The sequence below is a fragment of the Harpia harpyja genome, chromosome 4 (assembly GCF_026419915.1).
Source record: "Harpia harpyja isolate bHarHar1 chromosome 4, bHarHar1 primary haplotype, whole genome shotgun sequence".
NCBI lineage: Eukaryota > Metazoa > Chordata > Aves > Accipitriformes > Accipitridae > Harpia > Harpia harpyja.
Window position 1 is genome coordinate 84,984,948 of NC_068943.1, and position 21,735 is coordinate 85,006,682.

Below are 21,735 nucleotides of genomic sequence, written 5' to 3' on the forward strand. Positions count from 1 at the left end.
TCCCCCGTTCGGGAGAGCACTGTCATGTACGAGTGCCTGTAAAACGAGCACTTGCACGCTGGGTCTCCTCTGTTCCCTTCTGCTACTACTCAGTGGACACAGCAATTATCTCTCTTCCCTACCAGCTAGTGTTCATCCCTATCCAATCTTCTGAGTGCACGGCAGCTATTAAATTCATAGATGATGGTTCTCACAATACTTTTAAGAATGAGCACCAGATCCTGAGGAATCTGAAACCTCAGCCCTCCCTCCTCCCCACCAGATAAAGTGCTCAAGTCACAGCCTTAGCGGTGTTTTAATTTCCTTTTTTACCCTGAGTCTCTTGATCCCTGCCCGTGTGATTTGCTGACAGTCGTACAGTTCTATCCTCTCCAAGCTGTGGCAGCTTTTCAGGTGCTCCAGGGAGGCATCCGTGATCAAAGGGCAGTTGTCCAGCTCGATCACCTCCAAGCGGTCGTGTGCGCAGGCGCCGTTTCCCAAGTGACGAATCCCATCGTCCGTGATCAGCTCACAGTGGGACAAACTCTGCATCCAAACACAGCAAGTTAGCAGCCTCTGCCATCGGCAAAGAGAAGCCAACACCCTGCCGGGGGACATGGTGGGACAGGAAAGAAGATGGCCCACATCTCATAGGTTTGGACTGGTTTGCCACACTGGCTTTTTGGACAGGTCTATACTCCCTCCTTGCACTGGAGCCACTGCTGCACTCCAGACCGCAGGCGCTGGGCTCTGGGGGCCTCCAATGATTAACGTGCCTGCAAAAGGAAAACTCATAGCTGAAGCGCAATGGGAAAGGCAGCTGCTGAAAGATGAGAACCACAGGGCCGGGAGACAGGACGGCACAGAAACAGAATAAATACCTCTGCTATTGAAGAAACAGCCTTTGTAAAATCCGTGGCCTTACACATCATGGGAAGGACCCTGTCACTGGGTTTAAGAACCAGCAGAAATAAAATGTCACCTACTTGGTGCATTTTGGGGGGGGGCTGCATCTTAAGAGTTCTTGAGGAGGAAGCGGGGCTTGAGCTGGGAGATAGCATCAGCCTGTTTCTCTGTTGAGGGGCACAGTGTGTGGAAGGGATGGCTGCACAGGAGAACCCACTGACTGCATCCCCCCACCTCCCAGGACAGGTTTTCTCATGATGGCAACGGAGCAGCACACGCAGGGACACAGAGGAGACAGACTAAATTCCCAGAAATTTAGACCAAGAGGAACATCGCTTTCCAGAGCAAGCAAGCCTTCCAGGTCTCAGGTGCCCAGCTCCACACTACCAGTGAGAAGGGCTGCAGTCTTCACTCCTACATATGGACTGACAGCCCAGTTTGTAGACAGACTCTGCTAGGCTTGCTGAGGACAGCTAGAGGCTGGTACCAGGAGAATCCAGTGTCCTATAATTCATTTTCAGGCAGCTGTGGGTGCCTGCCGTATGATTAATGCTAGCAGTAGGGGAGGGACAATAGGTTCTTCAGGGTCAAGTTTCTAGTCGAATTCTTCCAAGCCTTCGCAACATGTCTATGAAGTCAAAGAGACAAATCCCCACAGGCAGTGCTTAAAATCCCTTTGTTTATAGAAAGAAAACGCTGAAAGTCTCACTTATAATACTCACCAGAACCTGAAGCCGTGGACAGTGTATGGAAAGCTGGATTAGTGTACTGTCTGTTATCTGGAAAAAAGAAAAAGCCCTTTCATGCTGGGTGCTTTGCGCAAGGACTTTCCCCCCCACAATGAAAGAAAAACTGCAAACTGTCGCCTAATCCACAACAGTGTTCCCCACAGTCACTCTCCTGAGCCCCTCAGGAACTCATCTCCTGCATGACCAAATTTCAGATGTACAGATTCTTCCACTCCCTTACAGAAATCAACTCATGTCCTTAAGGGACTGTTAAGGCAGAGGTATTGCTGGTTTTTTTGAACTTCCTTAAGTAGCTCTCATGAAATAAGCTCACAATTAAGAGAAGCAAGTGAGCAGACCTCTTCAACACCACAATGTCTCCTAAATATTTGTCTCTGAAAGTACAAGAGGTGTTCAAATCCCCTTCCAACAGCTTGGTGGATTGCTGAATTGTTCCTCTTTATTCCTCAGGAAGAAAGAGACTCAACACAATGGCTTTCTAATCTAAAAGCATTCAGATGGGAACTTGCTGGGATGTCTTTGTTCAATGCAGTCAGTCCAAGGACACAGCCCAATTTTTCTTCTTCCTTTTTTGGGTTAACTTTAAATCACTTCCTGTCTGGACTATTTTAATTTCCTCCTGTGATGATCTCAATTTCTGCCCTGTAAACATCAGGAAGTACAGAATACCGGGGTCACACTGTTCCCATGGCAGGAAGCACAATCCTATTATCTCCACTGTCTTTATCTGAATCAATTTCAAAGCTATCCTTAAGGTTACAGATTTTTCATGGGATCTTGAGTAAATTTCCACACTGCTGTGACCATGCTGAAAGAGAAATAGCCAGAGGTGGCACCTCCTACCTGGACGCATTCTTCCAGGTCCATTTTTTCAAGCTCATGGCAGTTCTAGGAACAAACAGAAGACCAAACACACAAACTAAGTGCAAAGGTCAGACAGCAAATATAAACACAAATACAATAAAGACAGTTCTTTTTAAAAATGAAGGTTTTTCTCCACGAAACATCATGACTGGAAGGAAAGTTTGCTGCTTCTTTATGAGCAGCACCAAGTATAGTACAGGAAATCTAGCAATTTCACTCATTTAAAGGCACAGAGGTTTTTTTTATTCATAGAAAGTAAAAGTAGTTAAATTTAGGGTCACTTGTACACAACACAGATTAATCTAGAAAAACAAACAGTAAAGTTTATAACTCCCATGTATTTAACATTTCATGTAGTTTGGATGCACATCCTCCTAGATGTGTGGGTCAGGACAATGCCAAAGATTACATACAACCTAATTTTTGTAAATTAGCTTCCACTCAAACGTCAAGATCAAAAGCATTACAAAAATCTACATTCAAGAGAAAGCTACTGTTTGTTCATATCTATCATGAAAAGAAAGCAAAGATACTTGATGAAAAAGTGGAAATGAACACTTACCCTAGCTAGAGTGGTAAAGCCCACATCTGTTAGTTGAGAACACCTTGCAACTTCTAATATTCTGCACAGAAAGAATTTATAATAACCATGGTGGAGTCATTTTGCTTTTCAGAGTGTTTCATTAAAAGCTTCCAGCAACCCAGAAAAGTTTGACCCGGTTTAGGCTGTGCTCTCTGAGAGGATAATTTGCACAGAGCATCCACCCTCTATACCTGAGTGTAGGTCACAGGGAAAGAAAAAAAGAAGTCAGACTAAAAGGGAACTCCAAGGGTCATCCAGTCCGTACCCCGCTACGAGGCAGGGAGGTCTAATCTGACAAATGTTGGACTAAGGTGCTCTTAAAAACCTTCATTGCTGGACACTCCACAACCTCCCCGAGTGATCTCCTCTGGTTTCCACCCCAAATACAGATCTCATCGTGAAAAAGGGTGTAATACACAACAACCTGGCAGATGAGCATTAGAGAATAAATATTTAATGCCACAATAGAAGAGTCTGAAGTCTTCAAAGAGGCAAACTACTTGCTTCTGTGAAAACAGATAAACTTTCTGGAAGACAGTTACCACAGCTCTACAGAGGTTTCCTTCACACTGTTAACATATTTATCTATCTTTACAGAAAAGGAAGCCAACTTTCTAAAGTGCATTACGCATTTTACTGTATGGAGCTTAATACTGTAAAGCTGCAGCTGAACATAAGCACAGAAACCATTTGGAACCGAAATCATATTTTACCTTCCTCTTTCAAAACTGGTTTCCATACACTTGTATGCTACACTTTGTACCCGTAATTCTTTAAATGAGATATCATGGAAAACATCTGTGTTTTGTTTTCCCCTGGAAGACATGTATTTTATGCCATTTAATACAGGCCATTCGGCTGTTATAGATGTCAGATAATAAAACTGTCTCTTCTTTCTGCACCTGGCCATTTTCTGAATTATAGCGAAGTCTTCCTGAAGAAACTTGTCCTAATAAAAAAAGCCTTAAAAAAATAAAACAAAAAACCCAAGCACCTGCAGAGGTGTTGCTGGAAGCCCACTCTGTCAAGCAGAGTGAAAGTTTGCACAAATTCCACCTGCTACAAAATCGTGAAAAACCTGTTAATATCACATGTCAAGAGGAAACAATGTTTTTTAAATGTGTTTTCAGTTCTCAACACAAAAGTAACCTAACCTCAACTGTTTTTCATAAAAGAACAAAAAGTAGATACACAATGGTGTAAAAGGAGACCGCTACTAAGCGAGTCTATTGGCAGTGCACACCACCACGGCATGGAGCTCTTTTACCACTGTTTTACTCGCACAAGTTTAGAAACCAGAAGTTTGGGTACAATTATGATCATCCCATAGCAACTGCCTGGAAAAAGCTCAGTGATAGAAAGTGTCCTTTCAGAAACACCTTCAAACTCTAAATTGTCTCAAATACTACATGACCATGTCACCAAGATCCTTTGCTCAGCATGCAACAGGTCACTGGAGCTCAGGTAACTCCGCAGTGAAAACTTACCTAAGCCTTGGGCAGTTCTGTCCCAGGGCATTCAGGATGGCATCTGTAATGTTAGAGCAGCCTGAAGCACACAAGGATTGTAACTTGTGGCATCCTCTGCATATTGTAATGAGACCATCATCTGTTATTTGCTACAAGAAAAACAATAACAACATCACAAGCCATAACAATGTAGGTGGAGGTGCAAGGCACTGCATATTTTCCTTCTCAGGCTTCCAACCAGGCACTTAACTGAGGCCAAGTTATGCTTCTTTCAACCCAAAAATGCATTCAAGTATTTCACTGGAGCAGCTGAAACAGGATAAGCCACATTGAAGTGACTTGTAAACATTCGGAAAGTAATTCCACATGCACGGAAACGTTTCTGAGCTGGGCCACGTGAGCGATGGGGGAAGGCACTGTAGCAGCAGGCCTAGACTCGGTCTCCTGCCTTCCTTTGCAACCCTCGCTTGTAAAGACCTTCTTGGCTGAAACTCAAGATGAGAAAGCACCCAACAGTCAGAGTTACCCACAAAATAAGCAGCAGGTTGTTTTCACAAACAGCCTTTTAAAAATACACTTCAGTGGTTTGGGACCAAAACCTGAACTGCGAGAGACGGGCTTACAGCCAAAATCACGTTAAATTCACCCCGTGGCACAGCAGCTCCATCGACCCGCTGCATCCCCGGACACGCAGGGTCCGTCCAGCCCTGCGTGCTCTGCTCTGGGATGGCAACAGTGCACAAATCTGCTCCAGATGTTTCCCCACATAAGCAAGAGCACAAGGGGCTGCGACTTGGTGTGGCTGTGCCAAGGAGCCGCACGGGATCAAGAGCAATGCAGGCAGTGGGATAAGGGAAAAAGGGACAATAGGTGGCAGAGGCTGTGCATGCTAGAGGACCAGGTTAAACCTCACTTAAGTCTTAGGTTCTGGATTTTCAGAGGCAGCCAGACTCAATTCCCACAGAAAAGCACCAGCCTAGGGACTGGCATTGCTTCTTTTGAATAGCAAACAGCAAGTCTGTGGGCTGGTAAGCCCAAGTTCTGGAGTGAGACGAAACTGAGTAGAACTTGGTATTTTCAGTTATAGCGATCAAGAACCTTATTAATTTTCTTCTCCCTTCTGCCTGTTTGTCTCTCCCCTTCCTGCCTCTCCGCTAGACCCCAGACGCAGGGCTGGAACTTGCTAACATTTCAGCTCCTCCTTTGCAAGCACCCAGTCTCAGATGGATGGGCACCAGTCTCTAGCCAGTCTAGTAACTGGTAAAGCTACTCCTCGAACAGGACTGGGAAAGGACAGCCCTGCAGCCCTGAAAGGCCTTGCCCACTTCCGTGGAAAAGGAAGACACTGTCCAGTTACTGCATCAGACAAACCGCATGATGGTATGTACAAAGAGCCCATTCCAATTTCTTTTTTGGCATAAATATACATTTCTGGCACTGCAGAATAACTGGTTTAGAGCCCTTCTGTGCAGGGAAACTGCACTTCTTGGTTCAATTTTATAAAGAGACCAGAGGAACCATCTGGCTAGATCACCACACAAACACTCCAGCCCAATGGAAAGAATTTTTCCAGCTAGTCCTGCAAATGAGTTTAGAAGCCCCGTGGGCAGGGCAAAGAGACAAACAATTCTCACAAAGTGAATGCTATCACAGTGTTTTGGGGGCTTATTCAACATTACTGAATGCTACCAAAAAGCTGTTTTTCATCAACTATTTTTAAAAGTCTCGTAAATTTACAATTGCCCTGTCTGCCCAGATGATGACGTTTCTGGGATGGAGTACATTCTGCATGGTTCTGCTTAGAGATGGCCTCTAAATGCACAATGATGGCCGAGTTGGGAAATCATAGGAAGCTTTACTTACTAAGCATGTTTGAAGGTTTAAAGTCACCAGTTCGGGACAATGTGCACCGATGTATTTCAGAGCTTCATCCTCAAGCTGCAAAGAAAAATTTAGAGACTGAAGCAACCTGTTAATACTTGAAGCAATCTTCAAATAAGGCTTTGAGAACAATAAAGCATCTGTGGTTTGTATACCTATGGGGGAGGAGGGCAACGCACTGCAGTCTCAAAATACACAGCAATAAGTGCATGCTTTTTTTTTTTTTTTTTTTTACCATCTCAGGAACAGAGTTCAAAGACCCACAACACTAAGTTACTGATTTGAAGAAAAGCATGATCAAACATGCATAATTAACAAATCAAGTAGTGAAATCAGAAATAACTTACAGGAATTAAGGAAATGCTTCACTAGTGAGGGCCTGTAAGTAACACTATTTTTATATTGCAACACTGGAACTCAGAATAAAAAGCCTTACTTCAATGTGAGGAGCACAAACATATCCAGGTTGCTTTCTGATGATAAAAAAGCCTCCTATTCTTAAATCTATAAGAACAGATGGCAAGTAATTGATAACAAGGATGTATTGCCATCAATATTACTCACGACTCCATAAATTACTAGAAACTCAAGCTGTTTCTATGACCTGGATTCTCAAAATAGGCTGAGATTGTTGTATCTTTAATCAAGTCATTTTTACAGCCATGTATACCCACCTCATCTATTAAAAATCCAACAGTAGTATAAATTTAGAAAAACTACTGACTATAGCCCTTACAGCTGGGCTTTCTTGTGCACACAAGGGTATTATTGCTTTGTGCACATAACCACTGTATTGTTGCTTTGCTTATCATAATAAGCTTTCAGGACTTCCTATGTTCGTACACAGGAGAAATATGCTTTTTGCAAAACAAAACCGTATAGCTGTTTATCTACACACAGCAGACAAAAATGGCACTTATTGTCTCATACTTAAGGAATCCTTACCTTCAAGAAAAAAAAAACAACAAATCCAAACCAAATAAGCGCTGTCATTGTTCGGGTACAAGGATCTAACAGATCAGATCATTTTCCAGGTCTACCTTGAGGCTCTTAAACTCTCGGGAGTCTCTGGGTCACAGAGGAGAGGTTTCAACTACTGTGGGGTCAGTTTTACTCTCTTTTTTCAAGGACAAGATTCTGAGATACACATTTGCTCCTTTCTAGCCTATGTCTGTGTTAAAAAGACCCCAGCCCACTTAAGTAAATAAAACAAGAATTAGTCCCCACATTCTTTGTGAAATTGCTTTGCAAGGAGCTCTTGCTCATTAAAAGAGTAATGCTCAAGGTTGATGTTCCCCACGCCCCAGTTCATAATTGATATAACTTAGTAAAGTCGTAATACAGGGAAGTATTTAATATATTAAACTTTTCAATGATTCACCAGGTAAGACAGTAAAGAAAGATTAAAGGAACTTAGTCTAAATGACAAAAAGCATAACAAGGGGGCAAAAACCCCCTTTTCAGCTGTAAGAGTTAGTGCACCATTTATATATTCCAAAGTACAAGCTTCACAGCCTCTGCAGCCTCTTCAAAACATACTGTTACAGCTCAAGAGCTATACAATACACTTGAGGGAATAGTACTATGTTCCTGACTGGCTGCAGAAATGTCTTTTCAAGGATTCACATACACGGTGACTCTCTTTGACTAACTACAAGATCCAAACGACACGTAGAGGAAATTCTATCACCAGCGCTGATGAATACTGTCATGCTTTCTAAAATTTTCTGAGCCTTCAGAAACGGATGGGTCTAGCCATGAATAACAGAGTTATCTCCTCTTTAAAAAAGTTTGCGCAATGTGTTCCCGACGGGAAAAAAGAAGAATGATTCTACAGCTAGATATGCAATTTGTTCACTGTCCCACTATTCATGCTGAGCTCAAAGCTATTAAAGAATTTCAGTAAAAGCAGTTAATCTCCAACAGACAGATTGTGAGTAATTTCAGTAACGTAACATTTCTGGAAATAGAAAAATCCACAATACTTTATCCCTATACTTTCAGTTACAGCAGAAATAAGCCAGCTGTTATTATTCAATTTGAGCACTCTCCATAGAGCCGTACCTGCGTGCAGCCTTTCAGAAACAGGGCTTTGAGTCCACCACAGCCTCTCACCAGAGCCTGGATGCCATCCTTAGTCACTTGGTCGCACCAGGAGATATTCAGCTGTTCCAGCAGTGGGCATCCCTCACTTTGGAGGTGAAAGGAGAAGCGTGTGGCAACTTGGTTTTGTTTTGGAAAGAAATCCTGCTTCAAGCCAGAATCTAGGAAATTCCCATTTCTGGAACCCACGTGAGTACAGATGTACACCCGCACCCCACACACCCATGGGGAACACTTTTGTCAAACAATCTCCAGGTGTGAAGAGCTCTCCAGAGGCAGTATCAGGGAGCTCTAAAGCAGAGTATTAGTAGGGTAAAAGACCACTGATTTATCCCATTTTGGACACCTCCCAGTTCCTATACAAGGACAGACACTGTGGGCTTTCTGGATCTGAACACAACCAAACCACCCTCAAGGAAAGCGAAAAATAGGGTCGATTTCTGCCATACTGCTTCAAACTTTCCAGGTGTAACTTTGCATTTGCCAGTAGGAGTAACACTCAAGTGTAATTTGTAATTAGGAAGAGATATACATGCTACCATATATTTAAGATAGCTGGAGTACAAATTTGACCATGTGAAATTAGAGACAAGGATGAAGACCCTCAAGGGAAGGAAAAACCAGGCTCAAAGTATTTTAATGTAGCTACAAAAATAATTTAATCATTCATTTATTCTTTCAAATCAGTGTTTTCTTCTGGTGTCTAGATTCACCCTCCAGAACTTTTCTCCCCATGACACAGCTTTCCTGTATTTTCTTTTATTCCACTGGTATATCACTTGATTTTTTTTTTTCTTTTAATAGCTTGGCCTCTATTGTTACCTTTAGTGTTTTTTTTTGCCTCGTTCTCTGTCCCAATATCTTCCCAATGTCTGTCTGTCCCTTCCTTTTCTAGATTACTTGGCAATTCCATTTAGCAGATTTAAGCAGTTATATGTCTCCTAAGCAGTTTAAAAAGACAAATAGTCACATGCTGGTGTTCACCTTCTAGCTATGTAAACAATTGCTAAGTACACAATGGTACACTTACAGTGAAGAAGCTGACTGTTAGTAAACAAGTATTTTAAAGAGGCAAACTAAGACTTTTGTCTCCCCCAAAATGCCTCCTCCAAGACTTTAATAGAATATAATTCTTCTTCTACTGCTAGTAACCATCAGGACAGATACAAACAAGGTCGAGGGCAGCTTTTACTGAGTCCTCCTCCTCTGTCTCGGCAAACTAGGAGGCACAACGTGTGAATGTTGAGCTCTGCTGGGGAATGCCTGAATTGTAGTCACAGTTACACCTCAGCCCACGTCAGTCTCCTCCAAGGCACATGAGACACATGGGGCAATGGTGGGTCACACTATCTGGAATCAATCGGCAAAAGTCAATGTTGTTGACTCCTACCTCAGTGCTTTCAGAGACAGGTTGGTTATGGAAGTGCAGGAAGCCAAATCAAGGTGCCTGAGTTTAGAGCAGAACTTACTGAGGCTGGTACATGTACTGAAAGAGAGCATACAAGACACACTCATGCAATAGATTTATTCCGAGTCATATACATTACACATGACATACATTGTGTTATCTACCGCACGCACAAGCCTGGCCTTCCCTCAAAAAATAAGGGATGGAGAATGTAACATGGTGCACACAGAAACGGGGATGAGAGGGCAAACAGAGAAAAGAATTTTACTCACGCATCTGTGATCTTGGTACAGCCATTTAGGTTCAATACTTCAATATTTCTGCAGTTCTGTGCAAATGTCCTTTATTAAAGGAAAGGGAAAACACAGTATTTTCCAGGCAATAGCCTTCCAGATGTTTTACAGTGTTTGTTTTAACTGTAACATATCAGATACAATTTTGTAAAATTGTCTCAAACAAAATAAAGAAGTAAATAAAATAAATAATTTATGTTGCCCCGTATCTTGCCTTGGGAATTCCCAGCCTGAAGGCAAAAGCTTGTAATTCAGTGCCAATTACTACTTAGCCTATAGCAGCAGCTGGCACTATTTTAATGAGAATTGAGAAAAATGGCTACTGTGTGAAGTTAAAAAATGATAAGTTAAAAGGGCTTATATGTTACTGCTCTTGATGTTTTAAGTTAGACACACAGGCTAAAGATCTCAGCTCCAAAGTGTTCATAAATTATTCCGATCCTCTGTGGTTATAGAAACAGAATAATTCTTAACGCCACATTTAAGAGCAGAAAGAAGCCATACCACTACCTTAATGCATTGTCTCCCACTCCTTGACAGCCACGCAGGCTTAACTTCCGCAAGAAGCCCCCACATCTTTTAGAAATATTCTCAACTACGCGGCCCTGTCGGAGACAGAAAGGACTACATTAAAATCCGAAAGTCACCTGATGATTCAAGAAGTTGAATTTGAAATTTTGCAGATTAACAACAGTTTGTTATTCTAGGTAAAACAGTGCTAAGAAAACAAAAATGCCACTATAATAATCTAAGGCAGGGAGAGGGAGAAGTATTCAGCTTCTGAAGATGGAGAGACAAGGAACAATTACCTAAAGCCGCTCAGGCTAATGACTGAAGAATTGCCTCCAGTTCAGAGCTCCTGGGCATCGATACAGACCACCAAGAAAGGTGAAAGAAGCAATGCCATTGCTACAACATGGGCAGTAAGATTTACAAAAAAGTACAGTCAATGTACTATAAATGGATATACTTAAATTTCTGTTCAAAATAGAGATGAGGCAGAACCAGCCCATGAGTTTTATTCTCACAGAAAAAGGGATTCAAACATTTGAGTTCAAGAGCTCTAGAAAAATGCTTTTTTAAATTTCAAATTTGTAATCAATGGAAGCCTCCGAAGACCCCACTACAAGCTACCATTTACCCAGCTATTTCTCACTGTGAATGAAGTGCAAAAACCATTGAGAGAATATTTGTATCAGTGTCCAGAAATTCAAAAAACCTTTCCCTCTACTATAGTCTACGTGGCTGTTCATCACAGAACAGGAATATTGCTTGGTTCTTCCAAGTACTAGTTGGCATTTAAGACCTCTATAATGATGAAGATATTCTTCTATAATCTTTTTCCAGTCCAAAAGAAATATCAAGCATCAGGCTCGGTACAACATAATACCACAATCAGAAAAGGGACACCAGCTTAACTAGATCTCTGCACGAGCTTCTGGTGAAATCTGGCCACTTGATTTCAGGGACTACGGGAGCAGCTCTGTAGCCGCAGTGCACTGCCGAAGTGCTGCCCTGGCTGAAGGCTGCCAGAGGACTGAAGCTCGACCTGCACGTCCGTGTAGAAGGGCTGGAGAATCTGAAACAATCCGTGTGTTTTTGCAATTCCTCTAGCAAGCCTATGAATTCATATGCTTGAATTAGAGGATTCAAGCATGTTTATATAGTATATGGAATTTACATCAACTGATGGATTTACATTCCTTAAAGCAAACAACATTTAGGACATCAGAAAATCTAGCAGGTACTTTTAGGTTAGGTACAACATATTCAAGCATTTTGTTTTAAAAGGGGAAGTCCATGCTTATGCAAGAACATGTGTTTGATGTATAGAGTGGTGTAAGAGAACAAAGAGACATTAAAACCATGGAAAAACCACTCAAGAATGAGAAAAACCTAGTTTGTATTTGCCGCACTCCTGCCTCGCCTCCCTCCTACACAGACCGACGACAGCAGCAAGGCTGAGACGCTCTGTCCACGTTTCCTGCTACCTCCATAGACCAGGCACCACTGATAACTTTGCTCTACCTCTATGAAAGTAAATAATTATGTGGGTCCAGAACTTTCAAGGCATGTTAAGAGATAAAGTATTTATTTTGAAGAACAAAAATCACACCATTTACTTCCTTCACGAAGTCTCAGGCCACTTAGACCCCTGCAAGCACACAGAAGTCACAGTATCAGAGGCCTGTTCCTTTATCGGTGTACCTCAGCTGCTTAGATACACAGCCAGCAGAAAGAGATTATTTTAACTCTTTCCTCCACAAGTAATGTGTTTATTTCCAACCAGTTCCCACAAGGTGTGCACCTTCAGTCATCATCTGGTTTACACCTCTGTCTATAACGAGTTAAAATGATATACTCCCTATCTCCTTCCTCCAACATGTTTTGAAGAGGATATAACATTCTGATAAGAAACTTAAGGGTGGTTTTTTTTTTTCTCATCCCTTTTCCTGATTAATGCAATTTTAGTTTTAAGAACAGCACAACAGTGGCATCCATTGCTATGAGTGCCAAGTAGTCCACATCTAACAGACTTAGAACAGCTACAGTGAAGCATTTCCAAAGCTGCATCTTTTCAGAACAATTTTGACCTTGTTCCCCTGAATCACTTTCAATTACATTTCAATTTTTTATATTAAAGATAGACAGGAAAGGATAGACATATTGCAGGCCATGTTTCAAAAGACATTCAGTCTTAATGGTCTAAGTCAGTGCTACATTAACGTTTCTTTGAGTGAAAGGAAAAGTAGCCTAAATTCTCCTGTACAGCAGCAGTAGTTTTCCACAAGAACATACCTATTCTACTTATTTCTGTTTTCAGAACACACACAAAAATACTTTCCTTCTATTACTACCTTTAAGTCTTGATACAGATATATAATTCTGTCCATTTTCAAAAGCTGAATGGATTGCCAAGACTTTAAAGACTCCCTGAAGCTAAGAAGAACTGAAATTAATGATTTCTATCTCCAGGGAAGGTAAAAAGGGTTACACTGGGAGTATTAATCCATTCTAGGCTGTAATTACATTTTAACAAGAAAAATGGGTTTGTATGTCACTTAATTATACCTCAATATCCCTCTGGAAATCAAACAGGTCAATTCGCTGCCAGTTACTGCCATCCAGGGCCAGAACATTCCATGCCTTTATTGGGGGAAAAAATGTAAATGTGTTGTTAATATGAAAAAAATGCCAGTGGGGACCTAGTTACAGTTTGCTCCTTTTAGAAACAACATTCTGTCTCAGATGCAAAAGCAACAAGTAATTACAGCCAACAAGGAAAACTGTGCAGTTACCAGAATCACTTGCTCGGACAAGAGTCCCCTCACCTACATGGCACACTCTTCGCAAGTCCCCAAAACAGGCAAGCCCGCAGTGCCCCGGCCACTTCTGCTCCCACGGGAGGTGTAGATGCTGAGCCCGGGACAGGAGACAGCGGTGGAATGTGGGCATCTTCACGGTCCTGGCTGGAATCTAATCCCCTCTGCAGCATCGCCAGCTAAACCAATGCCTTTAGGGGATGCTAGCAGGACCAACACGAAGATGAAGGATACCAGGACACGGGTGAGTCCCAAAGGTGACCCTACAACTGGCATCTACACTGACAAGAGAAGCGAAGCTAGTCTGAGGGCGTGAGGACTCAGTGGTGCTGGGATGGAGGACTAGGCGGTGAGATCCCGTAAGCGATGGACGAGGCTGTCATCCTGCACACCTTCTCTCTTGCCTCCAGCAGAAAGAGGTGTTCAAGGCAGTTCCACAGCTAGGTGCATGGGGTGCTGCGTCCCACAGATGGAGAAATTCAAAGCTTTGTAAGCTGTCCAGATAAAGCATCCAGCTCTTACCTGAGAACTATGCACCACTGCCAGGGTGACAGTGTTTACTACCTCTGACTTATGCGTTTGGTTTGGTTTTTTTAAACAAACAAACAAACCTCATAGGGTTCATGCTACAAATGAGAACCAGGAACTGAAAGTTAATAATTCTGCCCTTAATGAATCAAAAAGGTTGTCAACACAGTACTATGCTTAATGTTTTAATTATATAATCAAAGTAAACAACTAGATCTTTTAATAACCATGAGTCCATCATTATGAAAGAGTGCACATATATAGGCACATTTTTAAACTACATCTCCATCACAATATATTAGTTCTTGTGCAAGCCACATATAGACTTACAACAGCCGACAGAACTGTAAGTATTAATTGATTTTCTGCATTTTAAGTCTTATTGCTGATATTTGTTTTGCGGTCTAGTTATTGCCATGAGAAAAGTAATAGGTCCAGTGGAAAAGAAACGCATCAGGGGATGCAAGTTATAACACAGCATATTTTAATGTGTGATGTAGGGAACATTACACACAGCCTTTCTGTAGCTCTGTGCAGATACCTTAGTCCTTTACAAGATGTTCTCTGATGCCCTGTGGACTGTGTAAGCAGGAACAAGTGACAAAAAATGGGAGTACACCTTGACATTGGCAAGTATCTTTGACAGCCCATTTTGGTCAATATTGTTCTGCTGGAACAGTGAATTTCAGCTGGAAGATCTTTCACTAGAAGACCTGTGTTATTCAGAGAACATGGGATAACTGTAATGCCTAGGCATCACACAGGATATTTTTAAATGCAATTAAAAATGTTTAAGCATAGTCTTTTTTTATTCTTAGGTACTCTGAATAATGAAACAAGCTCTGGTTCAAGTTTGAACCCAAGATTGATCAGTTTTGTACATGTGTCACTCAGCACCAGCTCTGCCAGTACGGTGAACACACCACTATAAACACCTTCCCCTGTAACCGACTTTCCACTCTTGCTGTGGTGATGCTTCCTCTGCGTGTCTTATTAGACACTGGCAGGATAAAGTATCTGAACAAATCTGGTAGCTCTAGATAACTGGACCTGCAGTCAGAGGAATCTTCCCAAGCGAATAATGCAAGATGGATTTCATTAGCTGAAGCTCACACAACTATGAGCTACTTCAGGAAAAAAACAACCCTAAACAAAACAAGACACTCATTTTTCTTCCATGCTTACTTCAAATATATCCAAGTAGGAAAGTAAACCTTCATTGACCATGCAGCATCTTTATGAATCAAAATTTCTATATCTCCACCAAAACCCACAAGATGCCATTTTAGACTCATCCAAGTTTGGTATTTTCATCAGTGCAGGTCTCCTGTACAAACCCAGGCTGACTGGAGAGTTCTTGGGCAAAAAGTCAGCCACCTCCCCTTTGTAACCTGCTCAGGGCCTGGGATACCAGCAAAATGGTATTCAAGTTTTGAGTCCCCCTTCACTGGTGCCATCAGAAGTTTCTGGTATTGCAGCGTTTATACAGGACACTAAATAACAATAGTTGAGTTGCACAAAGCTCCCTGGTACAAATCCTCCCAGTTTGACATGCTAGGGAAGGCTGGAGGGAGAGGATTGTCACCCAAATCCAAATCAACTGTTAAAATCCACCAGCAAGGAAGAAGGTTCTTACCCTGGAAACTTGAGCACAACGACACAGAGTGACCACATCCAGGAAAGAGAAAATTCTGTAACAGAAATAAAAGATACCTTATTGGTTATCTACATTTAAAACAAAGAGAACATGGAAAACAAAGGAGAAAAAAAAAAAAGACTGGAGACAGCAAAACTTCTTTGTAATTCAGTTGAAAGCTGAACTGTGAAAAGAAGCGCAGACCTAGCAGTTAACAAATGAAAGCAAAACACAGATACTGAGCCACTGTGAAATATTAATCTCACACCTTGTAGTATTTACTGACAGTAAACTGAATGATTATTTATCAAAACAGATGCTTACAGGTATCATGTAGCTTAACAGTCAAACATTCAGTTAAGTCAGGACATGGCAAAACAGTCACGCTGGGCTGTTTTGGCTCCTATTCGACACAGGAGCATCGCTGTGCCCAGCGCCTCTCTGTTCAATAGAAACATCATCTTTAGCAACAGCTCTCCAAAAGTGGGAAGTGTAATAATTAGCAGTTAATAGACCAAAGCAACACGACAGCCTGATTTTGGTGCATGGATTATTTCTTCTTTTTCACACAGCTGTGCTAAATATGAAGTGTTGTTAACACAGAGGTAGGAGGAGTATTTTGCTCTGCAACACTGCAAAGCAACTTGCACAGCCAGGTGATTTGTTCAGTTGTGTCAGTACAGTGTCTAGGAGAGATACATTTAGGATTAAGCCGATGCGGTCACTCCTCTGTGGTATGTCATTCCTCTGCCAGGGCACACCCAAGTCTTCAGGCCAACACCCTGGTGTTGCTGTCCTATTTACTGGGATAAAGGAATTAGATGGTAATACTTTGCAATGCTATACTGGGCTAAGACATCCATGCTTTTATCTTGGGTATATACACCCCTATCTGTGAATACAGGAAGTACCAAGCCCATTTAAAGCTCCCAAATCTGTACCAATATATCAATATGGTTATTTTATGGCTTATAGGTATTCAAACAATCATATGCCACAAAACAGAGGTGGTCAAGTGGACAGCAGAAAGACAGTAAGGTCTCATTCTCTTTGATAGCAATTATAAAACCATAGGATGAAATGTTTTTGCAAAGGTAATACAAGTGTTTGACTACAAGAAAACACTTGCACATATGCTTTAATATTTTAAACTTGCACCAGAAAGGGAAGGCAAATGTTATCAGATGCAAGTGTTAAAGGTATGGGGCAAGCAATTTTGTTCCAATGCTGCACACTATTTTATAAAATACTCTTGTCAGATAAAGTATGGTTGTCCAGGAGAAATTCTGAGAACAAACAAAACTCCACTGCTCCAGAAATCTCCAGACTTTCTCAAGAGAGAACAGTGTATACCCAGATTAACAATCGTTTGGATACTTGCAACACTTGAGTCATCTCTCCACAATACTGTGGGCTTGGGGGGCATATGTAAGCTTTTCTATATTCTCAGCAGACCTGTCTGTGCTGGGAGAGACTCAGAAACAAGAAGATGTTGCTGGCAGCATGTTCTTTTTGTGTGACTTACAAACTTAACAAACACCCTGTACCAACATGTTACTGAAACTCTCATATAAAAACAAGAAAGCTGTATGATGTACTCATCTCCCCAGATAAGTACAAGGGACACATTTCAATAAATAGCACAGATGCTGATAAAGCTGGATGAAGAGGTGCTGAGAACAACAAACAAACATCGTGTGCATCACTGATAAACTGCACTTTGTCCTAGAGATAAACTATGAGGGGTTATCCAGGCTTTTGCTACTGACACCAAGTTTTGTATGCACGTTAATGCGTGCCACACACCTTCACAGACCCCCACATATTTGTATATTGCTATATACCCATAGCAAATCATGGATTTTCGAATTTTAGGAGAGAACACAAGCAAGGCTCAGATGATACAATATGATACAACAATCGCATGATCAAGCTTTCTGGAACAGCAGGTTTATAAAAAGCACTTTAGAAACATCAGTGTTGGTGGAAAAGGACGTTACTGACAGGATGAATGCAGACTATTATGAAAACACAGATGCTTACAGGTATCATGTAGCTTAACAGTCAAAGGTTCAGTTAAGTCAGGATATGGCAGAATAAACAGCCACATGCTCTCCTGTGTTTCTCTACTGCCCAAAGATACTCACAGATTCAAGGAGTTTGGTTCAAGATACTTCTCATCTGTTCCTTATGCATCTCATCACGAGACAAAATTTGCAGTGACATGCTGAGACATACACAGTTAGAAGGGCTGGAAAAGAGCTAACATGCACTTTACTGTTACACTGTTTTGGGAACCCACTTCTGGATTTCAGCAGCATTTCCATACTCACTGCTTATAGACAAGTCTTCCCCTTGAATTAAATGTCATTTATTCATGCATGTATGTGAGCACTGAGGATTTATTTAGCACAATGTCAATGTACAACAATACAAGGAAAGCCTGAGGAAATGATAGAAGCTAGGGAAAATTCTTCCTTTTACCCTAGATTCCCATTGTAGGAGCAAAAAAATATCAAACTCCATGGGAACAGTGGTTAGGTCAAGCTTTCTGTATTTTCATTAAAATTGCTTTCTCCATGGAAATCCCAGGCTATTAATAACCATCTCATCCCTCTATCAGGGCTATTAGGTCTTGGCCAAATTCTTTTCTACTTCCTGCTCCTCCCTTCCCAGTCTACCCACACAGTAAAAGGGATGTCAACGCAGCAAAACACTTGCCCCTCTCACCTCTGAGGTTAACATTGCTGAGCTTTGCCAGGAGTTCCCATGTCTAACTCAGAGACTTTGGCCCTGAAAAGCTTAAGAGCATTTTTCAGTGTTTTCCGAGCTGCTCTTGCATTTGTTCAAGAATATTGGCCAATGACTCAGCAGAATCAGACTGCAAAAATTACTCTCAGCAGCAATCACTGCTCTGTTGCGCATTTTGGTCATTTCAGAATTGGCTCAAACTACAACCCTTCACATGAACTGGAGAGATCAGCAGGAACACAGTTAAAGTCTTGCAGGCACAATGACCCAAGCTAAGTTTTCTAATGCAGCCCTGAGGATGGGTTTTTTCTTCTCCAAGGAGCTGCTGGGGAACATTAAAAAAGAAAAAACAAACAAACCCAAAAACCCACAAACAAGCTGCCCATGTGGCTAAGCCATGATTGAGCAGTCATCATCTTCCCACAGGAGTACAGCACGGGTCATAAATGCTGGGTCTCTTTTCAGCAATCTGCACACTATAAAATAAAGCAAAGGTAATCTATATGTTCACTTGAAATAATACGCATTCTTGCTGTTACCCTATGGCTCAATTAAAACTGGACTTGACAACGAGGAAACATACTGGGCTGACAGGAAATTTGGATGCAACTTAGCTAGTCAGCTCCAGACCCTCTCTCAGTAATAGAGGGACAATTCCTCCTGGAATTGTTCCAAAGCACCAAACCCTTAGAAAATACCTGCTGCCCCAGTCAGATTCCGTTTATCTGGTGGAAGAGAGCAGAGAAGAGTAAGTAGCAGCAGGTTGAACAGTACTACTTGAATAATGGTTTTCCCGATTCTGCCTTAATATATCAAAAGGCACATAGCTGGGATGTTTATTCTCACATCCAACACGCATGATTTCTGTGCTGCTCACAGTTGACTGCTGTACTCTTACATTGGTCTTTTTACTCTTCAGAGTTGACAGTAAGAATATAAGCCACACCAATAACTTTATCATCAAACAGTGATCATAGGTGAAGGCAGACTGAGTATTCCAAACGGAATTAAAACAAGTCTGGTATTGTGGCAGATTGAATTGTTTCACTGCAAAGTAACCCCCTATATTCAGGACTTCGCCTGAACAGTTTGGCACTGGACAATTTAGCAAAAACACATTGCAGTTAGAGCATTTTTCAGGTTTCAACCTCTTAATCCACTCAGGGTTTTCTAAGACTCCTCACTTTCCCACTGCCACTCTAATTAGATTAGGGTCAAGACTCTAATGAAATCCCTGGATGCTGTGGGCTTTGAGGTGAGCTAGCTTAGACCTTTAGCCTTCTAAAATTATCAACACCAACTTATGTCAGTGACTCACTATTCAAGTTAAATTTTGCTCCGTACTCATTTTATGCCGATGGGCTGGCCAGGAGGAGAGAAACGACAACTTTGCTGCCAACTCACTGGTCCCCCACGCACTCTGTCACTTCCTTGTCCCAAGCAGAACTCAAGATCCCAAGGAATACACCAACATGGGGCTTGAAGGTCAGATGGCAAAGCCAGTGCTGGTGACTGGATGTGCTGAAAATGGGCTAGCAGGCAACAGGAGGTGGCACGGAGTAAAAGCCGCTTACCCCAGGAGAGAATTGAAAACTGCTTGACCTGCCCATGAACCAATACAGAAAAGACAAACTCCCGCAGCCCAGGCCCCTTCACCCTGCCAAGCATAAGCTGTTTAGCAGCCCCATGTCATGCTGAGAGTAAACCTTCTTCAGGAAACCAGCAGAGACCACCACTGCCACAGAAAATCCAGGCTTGTGGTTGGGGTTTGGCTTGCGGACAAAAAGCGACTGGCAGGCAGCCCTCAAAGAATGAATGCACCTTTTCAACAGGGCATCATTAATGCCAGCACAGGGAAACAGGGACATGATGCTCCTTCTGGGGAAATGACTACAGCCAGAGCCGACAGGGACCACAAATTCACCGTTCAGAGTCACCGAGCCAGACGCTGCCCAAAAAGCTGCTGGGAGCAGCAAAGGAAGGAGGATGGTGAACAGAACTCTGCTTTTTGCTGGTTTGGCTCATTTTTAACTGTATAAAGGTATATTCATGTATAAAGATGTAAGCTCCTAGAAACTCAGCTGGCAGGAGACAAAGCTGAAGCAGGTACGGCAGTATCGGGACAAGGATTTGTGAGCCATCAGCTGATCTCTACCCACATGCTGCAGGACAGCTTTGTTTAGAGTCCTCCTCTCAGGGAAATGCCAGGCAAACATCACCATCACCATCATGGTAGGGCAGAACGTGACAGGACAGCCGAATCACAGACACATTTAAAAGAGAGATTTCTGAGGACAACCCTCCAGAGCACTTTACACCTCCACCCCATCCTCCCAGACAAAAGCATTACTGGAGTTGCACATTTCTGTATCTTGGGGTGTGACAAAGGCTGCTGTTCACCCCTTTTATATCCTCCTACTCTTTATTTTGCTCAAGTACAGCTTTCCACTTTGCAACCACATACATGAGACATCCAATGCCATCTGCAGAATGAACAAACCAGAGAACAAGACATTACACAGCAGCACTGCTTAAACACATAAGTCTTTGTCTTGCAGACAGTGACACTCATTTACAGGAGATTCCTGCAGATAAATGCATCCAAGTTTCTCTTTCAAAGGCTGCACTGTCAATCCACACTAATTAATTTTCACAGTATGCTAACAGTGAATTCCAACTCTCAAAACCATTACTTATGAACTTTAACATTTATAAACTCAGACTCCTGATTTCTCCTAGGTTCCACACAATCCTGAACACTTGCTCTGTTCTACAGCAGGTTAGGATGATTAGTGGTATCAAGACACAAAAGACAAAACACTTCCGCAGGGCAGAAGCGTGCGTACTGCTGAGAACTCAGCCACTGTGGCTTGTACTGACAAAATTCCCTGCTTGGTGCAGGACCCTCCCTCCTACTTACCACAAATCCTTCTCCAATTGTCTGGTAGTGTTCCTCAACACCAGCTACCTCCTACGGACCAAGATGTGCTTATTGGTTGCACTCAGGATGATTCCACTTTGACCAATCTACCAGAAAGCTCATCCATGCTCTAATCAAGGTCCTGCTCCTTGGGAGCCCAGTGACCACACACCTCTTCCCCTGAAGTCCATGCAAAATGTCAATTAAATTCCACCCCCTGACCTTTTTCTCCCTACCAGATTCCCCGCTTTCCCTATGCCACACAAACTCCTTGCTTCACATGTCAGTGGCTCTTCACAATCTGTCCCCAGCCTACCTGTGTCTTGTCACTTTACCACAAGG

General features: G+C 42.2%; 1 protein-coding gene across 11 annotated transcripts in view; it reads right to left on the reverse strand.

The window, feature by feature from the left end:
* The window catches only part of FBXL20 (F-box and leucine rich repeat protein 20), a 43,378-nt gene that overhangs the window by 3,217 nt on the left and 18,426 nt on the right, over positions 1 to 21,735 (reverse strand). For 5 of the 11 annotated variants that reach the window (XM_052785383.1, XM_052785381.1, XM_052785378.1 and 2 more), the window contains 12 exons: positions 15,723 to 15,777; positions 13,308 to 13,382; positions 10,746 to 10,840; positions 10,215 to 10,283; positions 9,925 to 10,020; positions 8,496 to 8,622; positions 6,414 to 6,488; positions 4,569 to 4,699; positions 3,061 to 3,121; positions 2,478 to 2,522; positions 1,608 to 1,664; positions 313 to 525 (listed from right to left, as the gene is read on the reverse strand). In XM_052785383.1, the coding sequence (XP_052641343.1) occupies positions 313 to 525; positions 1,608 to 1,664; positions 2,478 to 2,522; positions 3,061 to 3,121; positions 4,569 to 4,699; positions 6,414 to 6,488; positions 8,496 to 8,622; positions 9,925 to 10,020; positions 10,215 to 10,283; positions 10,746 to 10,840; positions 13,308 to 13,382; positions 15,723 to 15,777 (1,099 nt within the window). Of the gene's footprint in view, positions 1 to 312; positions 526 to 624; positions 756 to 1,607; positions 1,665 to 2,474; positions 2,523 to 3,060; positions 5,042 to 6,413; positions 6,489 to 8,495; positions 8,623 to 9,924; positions 10,021 to 10,214; positions 10,284 to 10,745; positions 10,841 to 13,307; positions 13,383 to 13,571; positions 15,702 to 15,722; positions 15,778 to 21,735 lie in introns of those variants that run through there. The other 6 variants (XR_008234861.1, XM_052785384.1, XM_052785380.1 and 3 more) reach the window with 6 other exon arrangements.